Below are 25,526 nucleotides of genomic sequence, written 5' to 3' on the forward strand. Positions count from 1 at the left end.
GGGAAATTAAATATAAAAATGAAAAAAAAAAAAACAGATATGATGGTGATTTAAAAAGGATTTTTATTTGTGTGGTCCAGTTGCCAAAAGTAGACAATTTTTTTAAATCAACATACATAATGTGCTGGCACAGACTAAATAACACAACAAAAGGAAAACACATGACAACTTTCATGAGTGACTTGCTACCTTAACCAAAGGAAAAAAGGAAACTGGAACTAAACGTCAAATGCAACATCTAATGGAAAATCAAATAAATATACCTCTGGGTGATATGGGGGTTTCTAAGGGAAAGTTGCACAGAATCAAAAAGTTTTAAACTAACATTCCACTTTTTACAACACATAAATACATCCACCTTCATGACACTCCCACACACACACATATTTTTAATCAAATTACAATTTTTCCTAAATGCTGCTCTTGAAATCTTTTCACATCTGTATTTGAACAGTTCTAGCAGCACATCTGTTGGATGCAGACAGTGACTTAAGAGAAAACAGCTGCACCATTGCAGCTGCTGTAGTGCCAAAGACTGAAAAGGAAGTGAACAGGACCAATTTTCCACAGAGGAAGTGGTGATCTTGACCTGATTACATACAACCAGCTGCAGGGTAAAGTGTTTATAGCATGGACACGAGCAAAAACAACAACAACAAAAAACGTTTGGCAATCTACATTCCCCAAGTTATTAATGAAGGAGTCTCTAGAAAATGTGTGGGTAACACGAGGGCTGCTACAGTCTGGAAGTTTTCTTCATCAAGTAATCTACTGTTTATATGCCAGGACACACAAACAGGGAACAATATAAGAGGAAACAGACTCCTGGTGACCTAAAGGATTTATTAATCCCAACAATTGAACAATTTTCAGCTGTTTGGCAAGGTCTAATTATTCTCAATCATTCTCATCTCAAACATACATCTCAGTAATGCTAAAGCAGCAGGCTAGCTTATTCATAGCTTACAAAGGTCAACTAACTTTTTACAAATCATTGTCAAAAAAAAAAAAATCAGTTATCAGCATTCAGTATATATTAAATCAGCATTCATTATTTTTAAACAGTTGTATCCAAGTAATGACAAACATGACAAATTCCGCCTTCGAGTTTTCCAGAATTGTTTTTTTGTTTTGTTTTTTTTAAACAAGCTTGGCTAACATTTCAATTCATCACGTTGATAATGAGAAAGCAAGTTAAGAGAAAAAACAATTCATGAATTTCATTCTTCTTTCAGCTCATAAAAGCTGAAGCAAATTACCTAGCAAAAATATGTCAAAAAAGTATTAAAAAACATCCAGATGTCTACAGCTGAAAGAGAGTTGGAGTGGAGTGCATGAATAATGGGGACACAGGCAGCCCACTGAAAACAACTGTAGCCACCGACAGCGCAGCCCAAAGATTAACCAACCCACTATGGTATGTTCTGGTCCTGCGTGAAAACACCCCTGAATGGAATGAGTGGTTAGTGTGTGCCCTACATTCATATGAGAAAATTGTTACCTGCTATTAATTTTCAGCTGATATCGCCTATCAGAACTGAGCCACTTGACTGAGAAAGAAAGCGAGAGAGAGAGAGCGAGAGAGAGAGCGAGACCTGGAAGAAGAAAGGCAGCAAAAGGAAAAAACAAGCGAAACTGATTGGGACAGGAACTACTCTGGCCCAAAATACTGTTGTGTGGGCAAAGGCAGTGTGGTTGTCCCCCTTTTTTTGTGTTTACCTAAGAGTCACAAAAAGTACTCCGTGGGGATGGTAAGGCAAGGCATAGGGCAGGGTACAAAGAAAAGAGAATTCTTCATCCTGACAGAACCTTCACTTCATGTTTTACAATCAAGGCAGAGCCAATCAGAAGCTCTCAAAAGAAAAAACCCTTTGCCTTGGCATGTAGAGTTGACTGGATTGTTCTTAGGGTCCAGGCTGATAGCTCAGTCATGCTGTTGACTGCTAGTCTAACTGGGTAAGAAACAATTTTAAGTGCCTCACTGGTCATTGAGAGTCAAGTCAGGAGTTGGTTCCCTGAATGGTAATATATCTACCAATTGTACATTAGTCGTTATTTGGGGGTGCCAAGCTTCTTCGGAGTTCCTGGGCGCTTTTGCCAAAAGTGACCAGGGATGGTAAAGGCATCGACACTCATTGACATGGTTTTGGACGGGATGGCGGTGAACTGCTTGCGGTCAGAACTGTACTTGTAAATGGACTCTACCATCTCAGGTGTGATGATGCGGGGGCCAATACCAGTGAGTCGTACCATCTCCCCAGCTTCAGGGTTCATGGTGTAAACTGCTCGGAATTGGCAGCTGGAATCTCTGAAGAGAATGAGAAAGTGATTGCCTGGGCTTTTCTCCATTTCCTGAAGAGAGACAGAAAAAAAGAATGTTTTTTAAAGCAGCCTACAGCCAAAATCACAGTCAATTATTGCCTAGTTACGCAGGACCTCTTTGTTGGTAACAGCAGGATGGCTTACCTCTACAATCTTGTTTTTTTGTGGTTCATTGACCTTGCCGGCCAGGCAGCAGCGAGTGATGGCATTATGGATGATGAACTTGTTGGACTTAAAGCTTGGCTCCTTATACAACTTTGGTCCTGCAAAACCCAGCACATCCAAACGTTATATAAGAAACAAGAATGTCTTCTTAGTTAGTTTTCTAATACTCTTTAATTTTGGTAAAATATTAATGACCTGTGTATTCAGGGATGGAGGCTGGGGAGGAAATAGTGGAGCCATTCTCCCAGTCCTTTTCTCCATTCTGAGCTCCCACTCGTCCGGGTGATATTAATCGTGAAGGAGAGTGTGAACGACTAGAGGGAGAAGGTTTTAGTGAAGAAAGGCAGTAATAGACCTTGAGACTGTGTGTTCAATTCATGCACCTCTGCCCTGGTAACACTGATAAGACCTACCACAGGGGCTGTAGTTGGCATACAATAATACATGAACATAGATGTACTAGTGCTGGCAACTGCAATATTATTAGGGATGCATCCAAAGCTCTAAGTTACTGTAACAAACGTCTTAACAGTGTATAACAGACATTTATTTACTTTCCTGGACCTAAAAATAATTACAGTTTGTGTCGCTCATTTTACCAGTAAACACTAAATAAACAAGCCCTTTGGCACATTTGGACCAGTGAAACCTTTTTATAAATTTCTTAGAACTGTTCATGGCAGTTGCCTCCTTCTTGTTGTGTCTGCATTGCATGAACTGCAAACTTAGCAGTTATTCATTCATCCTGCAATTATGCCACTTTAGATTTTTCATGCAAGAAAGTACCAATTTAGATTTACAAGATGTGGTCAATTTAAGTCATTTGTTTTTATCTAATTTTGTCCGACATTTTCGCGGTGACGGTGAGATCCACTCTGCCAGGTGAGACAGTGGTGATCACAGCAGCTTGTAGCATGCTCCTGAGAGGGCTGACCAGTCACTGTATGTCACCACCCTGGTAACCCACAGGGCATCCTAGGACTGCTATTATGCTAACTTACTAGGTTTTGAGGTTTTTGTATGTGAGAAACTACAAATTTGTAGATTTGTAGTTTTTTAGTTGCCTTAACTAAGTTGATTGTTTATAAATTATATAAATATAATATGTTTATAGCACTGACATTCACTGCTAAAGAGGAGACACCAGTGAGCTCAGCAGCTCAGCAGTAGCTTGGCTCCTTAGTGGACATTACAAAAGTCCTAAATAAACAAAATAAAACTTCTGGGGGGAGCTTCCCAGTTGGGAGTCTTTAGAACTGTTTCATCCAAAAGCACCCATTATTAATGTGGTGGTTACCTGGGAGACTTTCTGACTGTCAGGCCTCCAGAGTCGTTAGCCATCGAGGATAGATTCATGGATGAGTGAGAATACACTTTGTTCAGCTTGGTGCCTAAACGGGGGAAAATAGAACAGAAACCATATTAAAAAATATCAAATACACTTGAGTATACAAAAGGGCATATAAGACAAAGACCACTGTGTGTAAATAAAACAAATATTTACCCATCAAACCCTTGACAGGGCTTTGAAAGAGGACGGAGTCATCTCTGAACACAGTCTTAGGTCTCTGCTTCTTGACGCCTCGAACCGTGGTGGGTTTCTGCCTCAGCACCTTGTCTAAGTCTTCCATGAGTTTCAGCTGGTGTCTCCGTTCATACTCCTGCCTAGTGAAGTCTCCTCTGCGCTGTGGAGTCCCCTCTATTGGTGGGGTGCATGATGCTGGAGGGGTCCCTGGGGTCTGAGGTCTGTCCTCATTCTTATTCCCCCATCCCTCAATGGTCATCCACTGAGGCTTGCTGATAGTACAATAAGTTAATGTGCATTCAATGTGTGATACTGACATTTGAATGACAAATGAACAAGGTAATCTGTTGTATCAGAAAGTTAATAGCAACATGTCATTTAATTTACTAAACATTAGGACAAAAATCTTCCTAATCACCAGTTATATGCTGCAAAACAACAACAACTACAATAAAAGTTAAAACATTACAAATATGACCATTTTTGATACATAATATGCAGTGCTACACTCTTCATTTGTTCACAAACAGTGGTCTTAAAATGTAAAGGGTCTCACTTTGATTCTTTTTCTTTTTCCTGCTCAAGTTTGCGCCTTTTCAGCTCTTCTGTCCTTTTCTGCTGTTTCTCCAGCAAAGCTGCTCTTCGCTGGGCCATCTCAACCTCTGTTCGCTCCTGTTCATCCTAATGACAAAACAGAAATAAAAGGCATGAATGCATCATCCTAACAATAAACAAAAAATTTAAAATGACATACTGGGTAACAATTATTAAACACCTACCTTGAAAAAGAAGCCAACGCCTCCTTTTGTCTCTGGCTCTGTCTGGTCACTCATTGAGTCAGAGAAGGGGTCAGGTTGTTGGTCATCCTCATCTCCATCTCCTCGCAGGGATGACAGCGAGATCTCTATCAGACTACCTCGTTTCCCATTCAACATCCCTGCAGTGGCATCACTCTCAAAGGAGCACTCTGATGGAGCACCAGAGCTGCATCCGCCACCGGCTAGCCCTTCCTTTTTAGCTGTACCACGTAAAGGCCCTGTCTCCAAATCCATGCTAAATATACTATGATCTTCATTAGACCCCACCTCTGACAACGAGTCATCTGTACCTGGACGAGGAGTTGGAGCTGGAATAGGGGTCTGAATTGGTGTGGGGACAGGCGTTGACCTAGATAAGCACAGCTCATCTAGGCTGTTAGAGTCACCAATGGAAAATGAGGATGAGGTCTGAACTTGGGATTGCCAGTTATTTACACGCCGAAGGTGGGGAATGCGGTCTACATTTTGATGTGGGGTGAGAACCCTGGACAGAGTTGGGACCTTAATGTCCAAGGGATGACTGTGTTGGGGATGTTTGGGGCTTTTAGGTGGCACAGAATGCGCTCGACGATGAACTTGAGGGGACTTAGGAGGAGGGGTGTGGTTTTTGATTTTGCGAGAAGGAGACGGAGAGGAGGAAGCAGAATTTAAATCTCGGGTACTTCCTCGAGATACACGTGCAGGAGGAGGAGCTGAGGTGGAGGTTTTGGGGCTTGCTGGAATAACCCAGGATTTGTTGCTAGAAGCTGGAGCTTTCTTTTGGATTAACTGGTTCTGCTGCTCAGTCAGTCGCTGCATGTCACTCTGCAGAGAGCTTAGTGCTGCAGTCAGCTTTGATACAGCATTATTATAGTCCCCTAGTGGAGCTACCATTTTTTCACCTGGTATACCTGATTTTACTTGTAAAAGACTGACCGGTTTGTTGAGATTAAATCCTCCTTTGACATTACCCTCATCCCCCACTGAAGGTCGCTGCTCATCTTGCTCCCGCTGCTCTTCCTCCTCCATTCGAGCTAGTCTATCTTCAAGTGTCAAGTGAGAGAGATCTTCTATGGATGAAGTGTTGACCTGGTTATCTATGCTTTCCCCCTCATGTCCATCCTCACGTGGTTCCTTTTTTAACTGCAGAAAGGCACTCTTCCCTAGTCTTTGCCGATGCTTAGCAAAAATTGCTTCAATACGTTTCTTCTGGGCTTCAATTGCTTTGCGCTTTTCTTCCAGCCGAGCTCCCAGCTCTGACATCTCATTGTTTAGTTGTGGGCTCTTGCTGGGGCTTTCCTCAGACTTTTGTGCCCAAGTGGTCATCTGAGGAGGAGAATCGCTGGCTTTTGGAGAATCCATAATCTGCTTCTTTTTGCGTTCTGCAAAGCTGGTCATTTTCACACCACTATCAGCCACCTCTTTGCCTTGGCTGCTAGCAGAGTCTGCACCAGTAGCCAGCATTGTTGGAGTGGACTGGAACTTAGGCAGATCTTCAGATGCATCTGAATCTACACTACCATCCCTCAAGACAGAGTCATCATCTCGTGAACATTCAGAAGTGTTCCTTGTGCGACCTCCAGTGGGCCGGTACATCAATCCTGAGCGTGTAGGGGCAGAACAGCTAATGGGAACGGGTGATGCTAGGTTGCTCTTATGTCTTGAACTAGCAGGGTCATCAGGAGAGTGGAGGTAGAAGCCATCAGGAGCACCATCAGGGTGTAAACGAGGTTCCATCTTGCCCTCGTTGTGGATAATTTGGAGTGCTTCTTCAATGGTAGGTAGCTCTCCTCCTTCATTTGCGGCAAAGCCATTCTCCTTTGCCACCCTTGGAGTACTCGGTGTCTGGGTGGACCATGAAGCTCTCTGTGAACCACTGGGGCCAGGGGATTTGGTAATCAAATGGCTGAGGTCTTCAGGGGGACTGTAGGGCACCCGAGTTCTGTTTTGACCCGCGGGGTTAAGTTGGTCTGAGCTCACAGAGCGCGTTATCACAGGGTTGCCCATCACAATGTCAACATCACTGTCCAGGCCAAAAGGAATGCTGAAGGATACAGCTGACAAGGGGCGGCTTAGAAGAAAAAAAACACAGGTATAGAGTAATTAAAATAATAATTTTAAAAAAATGTAAATGGGACTGAGTATGCGGGCCCTACCTTAGAGGTTTCTTGCCCCATGTCTTTCCAACTCCTTCTATATGAGACATTGAGGTAGACTGAGTCAAAGGTCCTGAGTACAATAGGACACACAGACACTTAAAGGCATGCACACCACACAGAGACGCACAAATCAACCAAGGACTTAGGACGCTAATAAAAAGGAAAAATAGGTACTAAATTTCAACCTTGTTAAAATTAAAGAAACAAGACTAGCATTCAACACAAAACATAAATAAATGACAAACAAGCATTAGGAGAAATGGGCAACTCAGATTAAAAAAAATGATGAAACGTGCATAACACTGTAGCTTGTTGTAATAATGACAGGACACAGTGTAAATCTTACCTGACACAGAAGAGGAGATGGGGAGGAAAGGCTTCTTAAAAATAGAAGGGGAGGTACTGGACGGCAAAGAAACGAATTTCAAATAAGTATCCAAATCCAAACAAGTACTACAAAATCAAACTCACATTTAGAGAACTTTTGTACCTGTTACCAGTCAAGCTACTTGGTGTTGCTGGTATAGATCCATCTAACAAAAAAACAAACAAACAAAAAAAAAAACAGTAAGAATTTCTCACACATATTTAATGTGATGTTCTTAACTTACAGCACAAAGTTAGTGACACTTACCTAATGTGTCAATTGTCTGAACAAATTCTGGCCTTCGAACTTCAAACCAGTTAAGCAGTTCAGACAGAAAACTCAGCATGTTGAGCTTAAAAAATTACAAAGAATTAAATTAGATATAAAGACAATACTTTCTGTTAACATATCATTCAGCTGATTCATGGGGTAAGTGTGAATGAAAGTACCTGAAGCTCCTGTGGTGTATATAGCATATCCTCTAGTGCCAAGTGACAACAGCTCTTCAGGCAGCTGTCACAAAATTCACGAATAAACTGCAGGTTGTACAGGATCTCTGATACAGACAAGGAATCCTTCATACAAACATCTTATAAAAGGAGATTTAAAAAAAAAAAAAGTGTTAAAGTGGCATAACACAATAAGTACTAACAAACCTGTAGTATTTTATCTTACAGTTGAGGGTTATAATGTTTGTTGGTACCTTCAAGCCTTAGCAAGCCAGGGCAATAGTAATGTATGACAGCAGCAACAGCACATCCACTAGACAAGTCTTGGACTCCATTCACCACTGGAAAGATGGGTTTTTGTTTTGGTTGAGTTTTATCCTTCCTGTAGCGTAGCTAAAGACAAGAACAACAGACAAACAAGACCTTTAAATGTTGCAGCATCACCAAATATTTTACATATGTTTAATTAAACGAATGTTTAATTATACATTATTTCACACTGTCCGTAGTTACCGAAAGTTTATTACAAATTGTATGTTTTAGCTGATGAATAAAATGGTCAAGGAGTGTATAAAAAATAAGTTATAGTAAATAATAATAACACAATTTTTTGTGCTTATGTTATTATTATTATTATTATTTATTTACCACTTTAAAAAAAAAAACGTTAGTTTTTTTGTTAAGGAACTTCGCCATGTAAAATCAGGTGTGTGGTTGAAAAAAATAAAACAAACAAACCTTGCCAAACCTGCCAAAGCTTGATAGGTGGGAACAGGTGTGTTAATTTGGGCCTGTACTACAAATTTGCAAGTGTGTAGATCACCAGGGGAAGACCTCAAAATTAATTAAACCTTCATACAGCTGGAGAGGGATATAAAAAATATTTTAAAGCATTTAGAGATACCAGTAGTAACTGTAAAGACCATAGTTCAAAAATGGAAAAACCTGGACATGCAACACCTCTTCCAAGAGGAGGAACACCAAGAAAAATAATTGAAAGAGGTGCTAGGAAACTTGCTTGAGAGCTATATAAAAATACAGAACAAAACAGCAGGGGACCTATCCAAAGCCTTAAAAGACAAATGGAATTAAAGTCTAGATCTCAAGAGTCAAGCATTGTCTGCACAAATCTCTAATGTCTGTGAGTAAACAATAGTACATAGAAAGCCATAGATAATGTCTAGACATAAAGCAGTATGCTTGGAGTTTGTCAAGAGGCATGTGCACAAACCAAATGAGTTTTAAATAAGATTATGGGGACTGATGAAACCAAAGATTACTTGTTTGGCCAATTTCACACAGATAGAAAAGAGGACAACTAGGGTTGCCGGTGTTTTGGGGGCGTATGTCTGCGTCAGGCACTGGAGCTCTGTATAAATAAGTGGAAGAATGAATGCAACCCAAAATCAGAAGATTTTAAAAGCCTCCTACAATCAGTCAAAAAGCTAAAAATGAAGAGGCAGTGGATCCTTCAACAAGACAATGATCCGAAACACTTCTCAGACTTAACTATCATTGAAAACCCGTTGATAGATTTGAAGAAGGCTGTACATGGCAAACAAGCAGGCAATGTGGTAATTTTGGAACAATTGCACTATGAAGGTAAGGCAAATCGAGGACATACAAATTAAAGGAGATTTCAGATATCATAAAGGGGGATTCAGTTTTGCAATGATATAGTTTTTATACTAATAACTTTCTTTTTATACACACCTTGACCATTTTTGTTATTTCTGATAATGAAGGAACATTTGTACTAACTGAATGTGCATTAAATAGAATGTTAATAAGAATTTTAAAGCGGATGCAAGGTTTTGCACTCAACACTAGCAGAAAATGTTATAAAAGACTGCACTGTGAACATTAGAAAGAGGAAAAATAAAGGCCATGCTTATATGTACTATAGCTCAACTTAGTTGACAAATGACAAATGCAGACACTGACCTAACCAGAGGGGGAAAATTAAGGTTTTGTCAGGAAAAAAGTGAGAGTCAGAGAAAAAGCAAGTCTCAAAAAGAGAAAAACAGTTTCAGGTACAACTGCAGCAGACAAACAGAACACATTTAGTGTGGATCAGCTGACGAATTCTGTCTCTGTTAATCTATGCATTCTAACACACACACACACACACACACACACACACACACACACACACACACACACACCTCTGTAATCCTGACAACCAGAGGAACCAGTTGGACATTGTACAGTTTCATGGCCTGTTTGAGTACCAACTGTGACTCATGCAGCACTCGTGTGACAACAAACGCCTTTTGCACTACTTTCCTGCCCCGCCCTGTGAAACTTATGCTCTGACGTGCAATAAATTTTTGACTCGGGTGTGATGCACACTACCATTCTTAGAAAAAGCATATGGAAGAAAAAAAACACACCTGACAATAAAATATTGGCTGATAAATTTGATGAAGACACTGGAAGGATGAAGGGACAGGGACAAGAAGCAGAAGAAAGGAAGGAACTTACAGGAACAAGTTTCCAGTACCAGCGATTAGGACACTGTCAAAGAGGAGAAAGAAGACGAAAAAGAGAAAGGCAAGGAAATGGAGAACAGGAGCACAAGGAGAGCTATTACACCTACAGTGGAGGAACTAGACAAACAAGAGAAAGAGTTGTGATGACGCTAATTTCCTGGCATGACATGACAAACTTGTTGACAAAGAAACGACACAGTCTTTTGTTTTACTGTGTCAACCAGTAAGTGATTAAAGGCCTGCAAGTGCAGCCAACACTGTGTCTAGAAATAGAAAAACACTAGGTGCGTAAACCCATACTCACAGACGGCTGAACAGGTTGGGGCTCTGTGATGGCCTGAGATGAGTCATTCTGGGCTCCTTCAGTATGCTCTCTTAACTTCTGGTTTAACTGAGAGCATGAAAAGAGGACAATGATTAACAGACATTGGTTAAGGCTCTGTTATATGTGTTGTAACATTATTAAAACATACTAGAGCAATGAGTGGATTCTAAAGCAGGTTCTTTAAATAAGCATTGTTTTTCTTTGGCTTGCTCCTTACCTTATTAACCCAAAGGAGCAGAGCATCCTCCCAGCTGGAGGCTCCACCCAGCAACTCAGCCGAACCATACGTCCTTGCTGCAGACACCGTCTCCATGGCACCCACAGACATCAGGGCATCTATAACTGCCAGGTGAGCACTCTGCACCAATAACATGGAAGAAATAAGGGGTTTTGTTAAAAATGGGACCATTCAAATGAACATTGGACAGCCTAGACCGCACTAATCAATAACAGTTAGCATATAAATGGTAGACACATTTCTACTGCTCTGGTTGGGCAGCTCTTACTGCAGACACAGATCAGCTCTGCTTGCCACAACACTACTGTTATTTACCACCGGGATCCTCTAGAGGTCACCAGAAGCCAGCTGTGAGTCAGCAGAATGACAGGCGTTCTCAGGAAACAAACATACTGTACACATCAGTAGATGTCGGTGAACTTTGTACCCATGTTTGCACAATCATTACATAGACCTGTAATTACAAATGTCTCCCATGGCTGTCATTCAAACCTACTTCAGTCAAGTCTTCCCACACAAATACAACATTAAATCAAAACATTCTTGCTTACATATAAGTTTTTTTTCTCAAGCATTTGTGTATTGTGTAATGTATTTAATGTACTGTATTGTTGTTTAAGATGAAATTGTGTTGTCTGGAACAAAATAGTATCTGTATCCAAAGTAAATTTTCTTGATTACAAAGCCCTTTCTAATGGCCAGAGCCTATTAAAATCCACCATCAATATTATCGGCTCAATCAGAGAGAGCACCTTAACTCTATAAACCTGTTAGCTCATTAGAAGTTGTGCTCCTTTCATTCCATGGAGCTATAACCAAAAGTAAGTCTAACCGCCACATGACTGTAAATGATTCAGATATTTAAAATATGGAAACAAGCTCCTTGTTATAATAATTACTTCTTGCTAGCAGAGAGGACAGGCAGGTTTCAAACAACACATTCTTTTCCTTCCTTTAATCTCAAAAAAAAATTGAGCCTAATCTGTGCAAATGAATGCCTGTTCCTTTTTACTACTTACAAATTCCACTTTAGAGGCCAGACAGACATTCTTACTCAAGCCGCTTACGTTGCCCCAGATGGGGGCTGGTTGTAGTCCAGCTGCATGCAAGCTGGAGCCTGGTGTAAAGTGCTGACCTAGGCAGACCCAGAGCTGGGGCAGGCAGGGCCAGCTATGCCAGGCTATGCCAGCAAAAGCTTGTCAGATCGCGTTTAGCCAAGCTCTGTGGATTTGTTGCAGTCAGTCACTGGGAGCTTTGTGGCCCTGGCTGATTTGACCTCTCATAATGTCAGATTAAATGGGACGTGACTTTTCTGTTCCCTGGAAATGTCTGTGGTACCAAAGGGGACAAACAACGTAATACAGGAAATAGGATTTCTTATAGCTATTCACGATTTGATTCAGAATATTAATAATTAGTACTACTGGAACACAGTAGAACTGAATTAACATTTTATTTTATTACTGTGTTGATATGAATCTGCTATATTATCGTATTACCAATGTGTTCCAAAATGATAATGCTGAGCAAATCTGCATTATGTGTTTACACGTATGAAGAGATCTAGACATTTACTACATTTATTGTACTAAACAATGATTTACTTTGGCATGTGTTTCTCACATACATTTTCCATATTGTTATATATAATTAGCAGTAATATTCCAATCAAACATTTATTCCAATGAAACTTTATAAAAAAAATAAATAAAAAACAACAAACAACATGGGCCAGTAATGTTACAAAAAGCTATTGGAGACTCTGGATCAAAACAAAGTGATGTAAGGGGTGAACATATTTCTGCATTTAGCCACAAAGTGTAATAACAGAAAGGAGACCAAATAACTGTGTTAAAGAGGAAGTAAACACGAGAGAATAAAAGAAACTGGCTGACCATGTTGGCATACTGTACAGTAATTATTCAGAGGAATAGAAGGTAATTCATGACAAAGATGGCAGAATGAAAGGGGGTTTGCTTGTGGATTTGCCATTGCAGACCCAGGGGAGCTTACTAAGCTTCCTAATGAGAGGGAAGAGAAGAGAAACTTAGGAACAGAGCATAGAGCCTGCCAGGTCACCATAACAACCATCCAACTGACCTACAATGCATTTCAACACAACCCTGACCACAGCACTGTTCCATCCTTCTGGCTTAACACCAGCTCTGTGCTCAGCACTCCTGTCTCCAATGTGATATATAGGAAAAATTTGTATTCCATCAATTCACCCAATGAACGTTTAATCTTTGCCCATTCAGTTTATCTGCTTAAATAACCATTTCAACAACATGGCAAACAAAGAATACAAAGTTATATTGTGGATCATTGAGTGATATGGGCAAAATCTGATTATGTCTATTAAGACTTAACCCCACCACTCTACCCTGCCTGGTGCCTACTGGGATGGAGATAAACAGGCGATCCGGCAGGACTAGGGCAGCAATTATACAGGCATTGCTTTCTACACAAACTGCATCCTTAACAAACGAAAACCAGTCTAGTTTAACATCATACCACTTTAACATACGATAGAGAAAAGTAAATACTACACCACAATAGGTGCCTAGCAGTGAAGCCCAAACCAGAATAAATAGTGCAAGATGATGGTTAGTGTCTCTGATAGTCTGCCACTTCTATTTTCAACTAAGCTCCTGACTGATGCTCACTTGACCAAAAACCTGCAAACACAGCAGTATGAGTTAAGACAAAGTGTCAGTGCCTATGCAAAACCAACAAGGGACAGGAAGAGGGTTAGCTGCTTAATGGCTTCATGACTTCCTATGTCAATGTGGGAATAAATGCATAACCCCGTCTTGAGTGTAATCAGTATTAGTATGTTTGAAATGGATGATTAGGATCACATTCTCCTGTCTCAACACACAACAGAAATTACAAATAACTGATGTTGTGAGACATGTTAGCTGATCGGTGAGTCATTGGTCATCCCTGTCACATCATCCTGTCATGGATGATGGCGTTTAGTTTGCACAACAGATTATCTGTAATCTTCACATATCTTTGGCCCCAATCTGAAGAGCGGTGGGGGCTAGTTGTTGACTGATATGTGAATACTAAAAAGAACAGAATTATTTCAATTGATTACATTATAATTTAAATAAATGTAGAACATCATAAGATTTCATTTCTATTTTAAAATAATCTACTTTACAGTCATTCATCTAAAATACACACATTTGGTTAGATACAAATAACTAAAAGTAATCCACTAATAGATTTTTATTGGGTGAGCCTAAAATATTGTTTCATATGAGCTGATTCAACTGGAAGGAGAGTGTAGGTTTTGATGCTATTGAGTTTTGTTGGTTTCTACTGACAAGAGTTTATATTATTTACATCACTGAGCTAGCTTGGCTAAGTACCCAAAGGGCAAAATAACCAAGTATCCAAAGTGCAATATAACAATGTTGCTTTCACACACAAACATGCTCACCTAACCGACTTGGGGTTCAGTGTCCTGCCCAAGGACACTTCACATAGCCAGGAGTGACCAGAAGTCAAACCACTGACCCTGTGGCCCGTGGACAACTGTCTTATCAACTGAGCAGTGGCTGCCCTGTAACTAACCATTAACCTTGCTGTGATTAATTCGACAGTGAATGGGAGAAAGTAGGGAAAGAGATGATTTTACTTTGTTTTCCTTGTTAAACAGCTGCACTCGAACCATTTACTTGCTTTTGTTGTGCTTACAGTAACATGTGATGTGTACCAATGTACAGTCATAAACTAACCTTAGTGTAATCTTACCTCACTTGGGCTCCCTGTGTTCTCCTTCCTCTGTCTGGTCTGTGCATGTGAAGCACCAGAGCTCCACCCTCCAGCACAGAGAGCAGACAGAGAGGAGAGCCTGCAGCATCAACATCACAACTATATCTTCGAATCTAATAATCTTACTCACTGCACTGTTCGCCAAAACAATTTAATCAATCTGCACTTTATAATTTTCAGTCACATGTAGAGTGAAATACTCAGTAATTGCTGCACGTGTCTGCAGACAGTTTTTTAAAAAAATGGCTGGCAAGAGCTCATATCGACCAATGTCGATAAATTAAAAATGTCAAAGATCATCACAATTAATCGGTCAACCACTAGTGGGGGCTGGGCTGCCACCAGGAGGACAACTACTAGTGGGGTGTGTTGCACACACAGTCATAACAGCAAGTAGGAGGTGGAGGCAGCTTGAGGCTCTACTGATTCAAACAGGCTTACATTTTGTAAAGTTTGTAACTATTTTTATTTAAATAACTGCAAGATAATATATTTTATATTCATATATATGCACAGTCAACAATATATTGTGTACCATGTACACAAATGTTCAGCATGCAGTGATTACAAGACTCTAAAATGGCCATAGGTGTAAGCCTGAGTGGTCTGTCTATTTGTGTCAGCCATGTGATAAGAGTGGTGACTGGATCAGCTCCTCCATGTGAAGCTTAACAAGAAAAGTGGTGTATGATAATATATAAAAGTAGAAAAATATATATAAATGTAGAGGTACTCAAAAAAAAAAAAAAAAAAAAAGACAGAGGCATCGTGGCAGCTTTCTCTCAAGCTTTCAGTTTTACATAAAAACCATTATCAAGAACAGGCTGAGCAATCAGCTGACACACTTTATATTATTAGCTGCTGTTTCCTTCTGACCTTTAATCCTTCTGAAGAATGTTTAAAGGTAAAGCTAAAAAACTACCACTATTCTTTTGTTTTTTTTTAAGTAATTGTATTTTTATATATGTTGAATACGATATGTGCTCTTGGTTTAATTTAAACTAAAACCACTATTGCAAGTTTTGCAACACTACAAAATTAAGTTAAAATAAATGGGCATTTTGCATTCTTTTCTGTACTTATTGAGTGAAAAGTATTTATTTTGGATTTGACCCCCACATATCACATACAGTTCAAAGGAAATTTGGGATTCACATTGCACTTGGCCTATTTTACACAGCTCACTATATGTGCTACATGATTCTCTTGTTGGACACACATATTTGAAGCTGTAATAAATGGCAGTGCTGCAGCAAAGCTGCCTAAGACCCACATTGATGCTCCATCGTTCTAATGCTGCTGCAGCATGACCCACTTTTCTTTTTTGCAATACAGTAGCTGCAATGCCAGTTAGTGGGAGCCAAACTCAGGGAGCAGTTTAAGGCCAATCACTGGCCAACAAATACAACAAAAACAACCGCATTAAGAGTACCCATGATTAATTTGACCTGGAAGTATCATCCATGGAGAAGTGCATGCAAGCAGACAAGTGACAAACAGTTTTTAAGTTTAAACTATCAGAAAGGTGATAATTCTACTCTGTTTATTATTGAGGTCATAGTGGGTAGTGGAGTTGTACTGAAGTGCATTATAAGAAGAGGTGGTTTTAAAGTGTTGTCCCCTTCATTAATTTTAAACAGGGTGGCCAAAACATTAGAACTAACTTTAATATGATGCAGTCCAGTACAACTCCCCATTATGACCTCAATAATAAACACATAGTAGAATTATCAGCTTTCTGACAACTTCAACCAAAAAAACAGAGAAATTATAACATTGTAAAAGCAGAATTTATGGTAGAGCTGCTGTATTGGATTAAATTATATTTTACAGGTGTACCTAATAAAGTGGCCAGTGAGCGTATATGACAGTAAAATGCACAAAAAACACCTAAAGCATCATTGGGCCATTATTACTGGTGCTGTACTGATATGTCAACATTTCTCATGCTTTCATGCTCATTTTTACCACTTTTGTCACTGAATGCCTTGTTTAAATTACATCTATCACATCTGTCAAATGGTAACTATCAGAAATCCTACAAGTGCGAGAGCACAGATCCCTAGTTTGAGCGTTGACCACTAATTGGATTTAAGTGGAGGGTGCATGTGATATGTTTTAAGGTTCAGCTTTTATTAAAACACTAAACCATGGAAACCTTGAATATAGCATACCTAAAAAGAACAAAAATGGATAGCTAAAAATTGTAAGAGATAATGAAACTAATTGATGAATTATAACCAAAAAAGTAGATAGAATAAGGCAAGAAAAACACTATGTAATAAGAGATCATGTCCTGTGCCATGTCTCTCATGTTTACCGATGTAACCATGTTGTCTGGTTTTAAAGAACAAGTAATGTTCACACAGTTTCTATGACATCTAGTTTAAAACTGCCTTTCCCAAACTCAAGGTTACAACCCAAACTGGGTAACAGACCGTTTTTTTTTCCTGGATCGCCAACTAGCAGTGTAAAATACATAACAAGACTATTATAGATGGAGTATAGTAAGGCAAAGCCATGAGGCACCCTGCGGCTAACCATGGTAGAGTGACAGGGTTCCCTGATTATTCGTCATGGTCAACTACTGACCAGAAGGTGCATGTAATCGAAACTTTAATGACGTCAACAACGTATGACACTGTCAGGTAAATTGGAGCAGCTCTCCATGTTCAGACATAGCCATCACATCCTCAGCTCCTTCAGCATCACATTTCTTATGCAGCTGTCACACATTGCAGCTGACAGACACTGTCTTACACTGAACAAACAAAGAATGTAGCATTTTTGACATTTGCTGATCTGAGTACAAACAGCAGCGTTTTTACTTACATCAACCTTTTTTAAAATCATGGTACATACAGGTTCCTACTGGTGGACCGAACAGAACAGAACAGATCAGATCAGATCCCACCCCTACTACAGACTGTAGGTAATTCTTGTTTCGAAAGCCAAAGCAACCAGTAACCTTAATATGTGACAAGTACACTGGACAGTTTGATGTTACTCCTCTGTGTTGCACCTATAGCACCGAAACAGTGCATAAACCATCTGAATAACAAGGGAAAATCCTAAAATTTAATACCAGTTAAATTACTTGCAGCTATTTTTATCATTTAATAACTGCTCAATTTTTCCACCTGCCCTGATAATAAAATCCAACATGGGATATGTTATGAGTCATATGTGAACAGGTACCAGTGCAAAATAAACAAGAAGCACCTCAGAGGTAGCATTTATTAGTTTAGTGTAAATTAATAGAGGTACCTTTAAGAAGGGCCAGCTGAACACCAATACAGCTGTGTGTCTGTATAAACAGTGCCAGAGAGATAGAGAGAGTAAGAGCAAGAGAGAGCGTTCCATTGTAAAGCGTAAGAGGACAAACCAGTTTCTCTTGATTTAATTCACTGAGCCCAGAGTACTTTCTCAACACAGTATCTAAAGTTTCACTAGAACTGGCAAGTCATTGTTCTGATCTGGACCATCTATTGTATCTAGACTCTCCCTCCCTCTCACACCCTGGAATTAAAGTGGTCTCCTTATGTGTCACCATGACTGCCCTAGCCTTACCAGCTGGATCCACTCATCCTGCGGGATCAGCTGGGGCAGCATAGAGGAACAGGGGCAGGGATGAATGAGTGGGGGTCTTTTGGATCTTCTTTAATCCATAAAATCAAAGCATATACTAGCCCCTATATCAACAACAACAATTCCATGCAACCCTGTTTGCTTTTCCACAGACTCATGGATAGCAGAGCATCTGGTTGAATGTGATCAAACACTCACCCCTTGCTGTTAGAACCTATGTGTTTACTGTTCATACATTCACATAATAAAATGTCCACATAAGCAAAACAACTTTACCATTTTGATGGGTTTATATTGGAGGTCTGCATCAGTCACCGATGTATCCTGGTCTTTGGGGACTATGCCTCTCTCAGAGAAACGCTGGAGCAGGGCAACGTAGTCTTTGGGGTGTGCATTGTCTCCGGTCTCCCCCAGTAATAGGCTATAGGTCCGGCCATAGAGCTCTGAGGACTGCAGAAGGCGAGTGACTGGTGGTTTAAGGTGCTCCTGCTCATACTGGTCACAATAGAAGGGGTCACGCAGCTCTGCAGGTACATTATCTACCAAGAGAAAAGTATACAGAAACAGTGTGATAAACTTCTGGAGCAATGATGCTACTAGAGCCATGTTTGGTGGCAGATTAAAACAGTTGGTGTATGGCCTAGAGCCTTAATCATATATGAGTGAGTAGAGCAGAGGAACCATCAAGGTCACTGGGCCATGATGAGCTCAGAGGTCGAAGTCGGCAGATTACAAGATGCTCTGCCACTTGTTTCTTCACTTCTTTTTAAAATCCTTGGTGTAGCTTTTAGACAAGGCTTGTGCGGAACATTTTTTTATTTGGTAAATATCAGAAGTAAAAATAGGAAAGCTCAAAACTATCAATGAAATTAGAAAAAAAATCTGTCTCACTTTAGAAAAAGAATAGTTGGGCAACAAAGCACTGTCTGTATGTGGCTAGTTGAGGATTCCTAAATGATCTGTTTGGGCTTCTGTAAATAAGATGAGCACAATTCATTGTCCTCAAAAACCCACAGGTGACACACCCTCTGTGAAACTGGTTTCTCTGCATCCAGAGTAAATTGGCAGCAAAGTTAACAGCCTGAGTCTGTGTACAAACTTACTCAGAATAAAGATCTCACTGTTTCAGTAAAAAAGTTGAAGTTACCACCAATTACCTGAAAACAAAATGAAGAAACTAAAAGCAATGTTTGATTGTGCAGTACCTACCATACAAAAAAATAAAGGGATTATTACAAGGGAGGCATGTTATGCTGTTGTTTTTATTTTTAAATAACTAAGTCACATTGTAAACATACAAGCAGTTTCAGAGGTGAAACAATGCCTATGCCTAGTTTGTTCTCTCCAAATCCTAAGTAATTACAGATGTCAGAAAAAACATCATGCTACATGGTCTATTTTGTTGTAAATATGCTCGTGTGCCAAAAATAAAACACTTACTTTGCTGATTTAAACACTGAAACAGCAATCAAAATTTTAACATTCATTCTAAAAGGTCCTCACTGTTACATAAAACAATACATATTCTTCCCACGATGACGTGTATATGAAGGAAAAAAAGAAAAAAACTTTCCCAGAAGGCAAAGCAGGATGCAAATGTCACAACTTAGTGAGATGAGAGAGACTGATATGAACATAATTTCCCTATAGGACAGTCTGGCCATCAATAACGACTTTGTTTCACATAAGGTATATCACAAAGAAAAACTAGGTAGCAACTTAAATTTGCAAATCCATGAACAATTTTCAAAAATGACAAACCTGCATATTAGAATTATCAGCAATTATTAGATAACAAGAGCAGGTAAAAACAAAAAAGTGAGAGAGACAAATATAAATTATCAGTCTTATCTGTAATCAGGCATGGTCAAAGAGGAGTGTGAAGACTCTATAATGCCAACATGAATAAACGTCTATAAGTCATGGTTTTATACAGAAATGTGTATATGTGCGCAAAGTTCATTGGCACGTTATCATAGTGGGTGACGGGGAGATCCCTAGAGCAAGCATTTACCCTCAATAGAGGGTAAATGACCTGCAGGAGCTGTGCTGGAGCTGACCTTGATCTCTTACCTTCCTGTGTAGAAGGAAAGCAAATAGGTTTCTTACAGCAGTGTCACATGTTGTTATTTTCCACTTAACCAAAACACACACACACACACTCTAAAACTGATTAAAGCACTGCTTCAGTGATGGGGCAATGTGAACATTTAGTCCTGTAATATTTTTCATAAACTCTTAACTGTACAGTTAAGTGGAACAACTGCAGCTCGTCATGGTGGCTGTAGTCAATGCAGCTTTGTCAGCTCTTATCTGTACTGACTTCCATTGCTTGATGGCCTGCTAATAACATGAGCCATGTGTTTTTCTACTTCATTGACTGGTTGAGCTATCATGTCACAGGCATTACCACATGTCTGACATTAATCAACAGACACAGAGCCCATAAACAGATCCAAACAAAACTGGTTGGTATCAGTCATAGTTTAAACCAAGATGGCTTAGCGGAAACATTACATTAGGGTCCAAGAGTGCTGTCACTTCAACAGCTATTATTATTATTGCAAAGCAGTTTGCAATAGGGGGCAGCAGTGGCTCAATTGGTAGAGTGGCCAGCTACCGACCCTAGGGTCTGAGGTTTGGGCCGCGTTCTTCCCGGCCACATTTTGAAGTGTCTCTGGGCAAGACACTGAACCCCCAAGAGCCCATCCCCATCCCCAGCTGTGCAGTGCCGGTCCCAAGCCTGTTAGAAATTGGGGAAGGGCTTCTGGCGTAAAAACTGTGCCAAATCAACATGTGGAAAAATGGTCCACTGTGGCGACCCTGAAAAAAAAAAGAAAAAAAAAAACAGCTGGACAATATGACAATCTGTCAGGCTGAGAGATTAAGCCCTGGCACAGATTATTCACAAAAATTCAAATGCAAAAGGTGCAAGGTAAACACACAAGTAGAAAGTTTAAATAACACACTTACCCATTTCCACCCCACTGTCATGTTCAGACATTAGTGTATACCTGACCAAACAAAAAATAATAACTCTCTTCCTACATATCTTCTGGAGAATCTTTTATGGAATTAATAACTCAGCATTACACTTTTTTGATAAGGCTGTAAATTCTAAATGTGCCTTCGAAAATTGAGCTATAAACAACCTCATCATGTGGTGAAAGGTTCAAACACAGATGATTATGTGCTCTCTTAAGAACAAAGCAGGTAGTGTTTTGATGCCACAAAATCTAGCAATTGTAAGAACAATGTTTGCACCCTACCTTACATGTGACTGTTAGTTCTGAAAGAAATGCTAATTCTACCATAAACATGAAACAACATCTTCGATAACTTGGACTCACAAGAGTCATCAGACTTGTCTATATGACAAGACTGTAAAGTTGCTTTTACAATAACAATATTGCCTAATTTCAGGACACTTCAATTGCCGACTACAAAAACAAATGATAATCTACAGTCTTCAAGAAATGTCAAAATATAAACATTTTACTGAATATGTGTAAGCACATATTCAGTAATATGTGTAAGAACCTGAGCCAAATCCTAACAGTCCTCCTCTGTGGCAAGCAACTTTTCTTAAAAGTGTCACTATTTCTTGAACAACCATACACAACTCAGTAACTGTGTCAAGGTGTTTTCCTAAGTCTGGAAGAGCATCATATCATTTACCAATTGAACGTCCTACCTCTTAAATAAACATTAAATGTAATAGTAGAAAAACATCCTCCTCGGATCCTTGTCTCTTGTTGACTCACCATAGTTACAGTGATTGGGAGCTGGTGAGCGATCATTCCAATAGGATTTCGGTATGATCAGGCAGCTTTTTAGCTAGGTGGAGCCAACATGCTATAGAAACAAAAGGTTAGAAGCTGGGCCTTAGGTTGTTTTGTAAGTGGTGGTTAAATCTACTTTAATATGCAATATAAATTAGGATAAGACTAGAAATCAATCCTTCTGGTGTGCCCAGCTGTGCTCAGTCTGCTCTGTTTTTTCATGCTTTGCATTAGTTATTATCAAATAACAATAAATAGGAATCTCCAAAACTTACAAATAAAGCAGAAATCACTGATTGGTTAGAAGGGCAAGCCTCATTTAAAAACCGTCACAAGGTGAACATCTCTGTACTTCGACCAGTACTGTTCTATGAGTCTGCCTTCACAGGACCCTATAACAGCATCTCTCCACAATAAGGGGTGAATGGGCACCTCTGTGGTGCTGAAAGAAAACATGATTTTTTTTTTCTCCGATGTTTCCTATTGTTTATACTCTTATTATTAATAATAATAATAATAAAAACTTTTCTCTGGCAAATTTTAAATTCTGGCCACATAAGCGTATAGAAAGTGAGCTCCCCCAAACACACAGTACAGTTTGCACAGTGCTCGTACATGTACACAGTACACAACACAGTCTGGACTCATTAGTGGAGCTAAAAATAACTACCTTGTAGTTATTATCATTATAAACATGTAAACTTTCTCCTAAGCCTACAAACTATTGAATTATGTTTTTGGTTACATTCCAATTTAAAGACACAAAGCAGTCTGAGTCACCCTCACGTGTTCTGTTACAAGGGAAGGTCTCCAAATTTATTCTTGCCTGTACCAGTTTTCTAAACCTTATAATAAATGTTTTTTATTTCAAATGGTTGTGCTTAGACAACCTTTAGGTTTTGTTGTGATGAAACTGACTAACAGTGTGAGGATTTTTGTGTTTCAGTGCTGAGTGCACTTGTCGTCCTGAGCTGGAAACTTTTAAGAAGCTTATATTTTGCACAGAAATTAATTTAGGGTTGTCTCAATAAGACAGATCTTTTTCTAGGTAGTTTAATTGTCATGTCATTATAGGCATTTGCCAGATCCTCTTTAAAGCTACTACCTAACGTTTAAACATTCTTCTATCTAAATAAAAAGCCTGACGTACACAGTATGTGGTCCATATCAAAAGCTGAATGTTAAAGTCAATTTGGTTTTGTAAAGACTAAAATGCCATCATTAGTTCAGCTGACCTAAAAGAGATGAGGACTAGATGGCCTGGTCTGGTTCCTGCTGTGCTTCCCAGCAGAGTTTCTGGGCAGCAAATGGATGATGTCATCTTGATTTGACCTGACAGTTACTATCAGTGAGGCCACTGAGTCGATTAAAACAAAAAGCACACATATTTCTATAAGTTGACAAAGACAGTGACTTTGACCAGAGGGTGTGGTTGAGATGCTAAACAGAGCGCACAAGAGGCTGCAGTAGCATGAAGTCCAGGATCTAGGGTCTTGGCTGGGATTTTAGAATAATATTCACCCCTTTCCAGCCAAAACTCTACATATTAGCAATCATCTCCAACTGATTTACATAGGTATTTAAGGAATGTCAATATCTGTAAACGTCTGGGAAAATACAGTTGAGCACATCATGTCTTTCTCAACCAGGACAGTTTTTGGTGTCCTCTTTGTGAAAACTAATCTTTAGCAGATATGGCTGAAACAAAGGGACTTGTTATCAACCCAGGGTCAAAGCTGACGCTGTGCTAAGACAAAGCAAAAGTCTGTGTAATGATATGCAGCTAAATTATTTTCCTTAAGGTGGCTGTGTTTTAGAGTTTGGGTGGCCTCAAGCGCCTCTTGAGGTTTGTTGATTATTGGCAGAGAGCCGCCAGTATATGTGCCAAATCTTTGTACGTGGATCAAAAACATACACAGTAGCCTGCAATTTCTGACTGAAGCCAGTTAACGTGATAACGCCTAGGGAGGAGGCCCGTTTCTCTGAAACATATAAAAAATGTGACCACCCACTGAATGAGAACAAATGACATGTGTCAGAGTTGAAAAAATGCATTCAATGCATGGCCCCCTTTCATATTCGGCTCTTTGTGCAGAAAATCGCTGAGCTATACATACTGCAGCGCCCCGAAATGCATTTAGTTTTTACTGTGTATGCTGTTTCAGAAACATATTTCGGGACAACAAATGTCTTCATACGACCTCTGAATAATAATGTAAGTTATCAGGCCTGCGGCCTAAACTAACACCTACCTGCACTGCCGTAGGACTTTGCCAGTAACCATCCGACACTTGCGCATATTTTGGCTTTAGTGGAGTCATACAAATCCAATGGCTTTATGTCTGGGACCACAAAAGTCTTCCTCGTGGCAGAGGAGTCCACCATAGCGAGCCTATGAAAATGGGAAGCGTGCAAGGGAAAAGGGCTACAAGAACGTATAAAAATATTCAAGCAATCATTATTTCAGAAGGCTGTTCCACACGACGGGAACTGGGAATACGGATGTGGGGTTTGTCGGGAAAATATCCGCCCCGGAGCTGTTTCCAAGTCACTTAATGTCCTTTTCTGTGCTGCCTCCGAAACGAAATCCCACTAATATTCTGCCTTATGACCAAGCTGAGGGCCGACCAGCCAGGTTATTGAAGAAAAACGGATTATTCCCCTCGTTTTTGCACTTCTTCGTCCGCATTGCTGTGTAGTCGCTTCACTGTACGCAGGTCCAGTAGGACCCTGTGGATGACTGACTACCAGGTGCTCCACACTGGCATCGCTCGCTCATCCCACCATCCAATGGAAATTCAGCGTGTGTAGGGAGGGCGGGATCTCCTCATGTCAACGCAGACAGCAGTGGCAGAGGTGCGGTGTGACTATTGCTACAGGTGCATCTGCATCCACACAGGTGAACGCCTGAAGAGGAACCTTTCACAAGAGTATGACATTACTTAATCGCGAAATAATCCAAGGACGATCATCCAATTAACTTTAATACATTTATTATTGTATATGACACTGGTTAGTTTTCACTTCGGTTGCAGCACCAAAATTTGAACGTACTCCAACACAACAGTCTTGGATTTCATATGCTCTATGCCATTATTACCTGTATAACCTAGATGTCACACAAATGTTTTCCAGCGGTACAATATTTGAATACATTTAGTTCCGTAGATATGTAGTCAGAATAATTTACTAATCTACGCAGGAAAACAGACAAGAGAAAATAAGTTGTTTTGTTATCTTCTAATACGTTACTATTGCTTTTGAAGTCCAGTTTCCAGTTGCACCATCCGCATTGGGAAACATAAATCTTAAGAGTGCTTCATCACATGATGTTGCTTAAAGTTCCAGGAGCCCTGCTGCAGTAACTTTGTAAGAGGATTACCTCTCAGCTAGTTTAATCTAATTGCAAAAGAAAGAATTTCTTCCTAGTCAGTATTTTTTCCAGTCCTCTCAAGTTAAATTGGGAAGGGAAAGAAGAATTAAAAGCATGAAGCCTTTTTTAATCAAAGGTGTATATCTTTCCCAGCTGGA

General features: G+C 39.8%; 1 protein-coding gene across 5 annotated transcripts; it reads right to left on the bottom strand.

Moving 5' to 3' along the window:
* Nucleotides 1-45: 45 nt before the first annotated feature.
* camsap3 (calmodulin regulated spectrin-associated protein family, member 3) lies at nt 46-24,736 on the bottom strand. 5 transcript variants are annotated; one of them, XM_067477531.1, is made up of 18 exons: nt 24,248-24,736; nt 18,490-18,752; nt 10,819-10,959; nt 10,581-10,667; nt 10,269-10,301; nt 8,039-8,177; nt 7,785-7,924; nt 7,603-7,687; nt 7,459-7,501; nt 7,315-7,370; nt 6,966-6,999; nt 4,792-6,880; nt 4,569-4,693; nt 3,992-4,284; nt 3,785-3,878; nt 2,683-2,801; nt 2,467-2,585; nt 46-2,352 (listed from the first exon to the last, which is right to left on the bottom strand). In XM_067477531.1, exons 1-18 carry the CDS (start codon nt 24,378-24,380, stop codon nt 2,053-2,055), a joined length of 4,293 nt encoding a protein of 1,430 aa, XP_067333632.1. In that variant the 5' UTR covers nt 24,381-24,736; the 3' UTR covers nt 46-2,052. The 5 variants fall into 5 exon arrangements, with proteins under 5 accessions (XP_067333632.1, XP_067333631.1, XP_067333629.1 ...); XM_067477530.1 differs by having other exon boundaries at nt 6,966-7,002; XM_067477528.1 differs by having other exon boundaries at nt 6,966-7,038.
* Between the last annotated feature and the right edge of the window lie 790 nt (nt 24,737-25,526).

The sequence above is a fragment of the Channa argus genome, chromosome 15, assembly GCF_033026475.1.
Source record: "Channa argus isolate prfri chromosome 15, Channa argus male v1.0, whole genome shotgun sequence".
NCBI classification, from domain to species: Eukaryota; Metazoa; Chordata; class Actinopteri; order Anabantiformes; family Channidae; genus Channa; species Channa argus.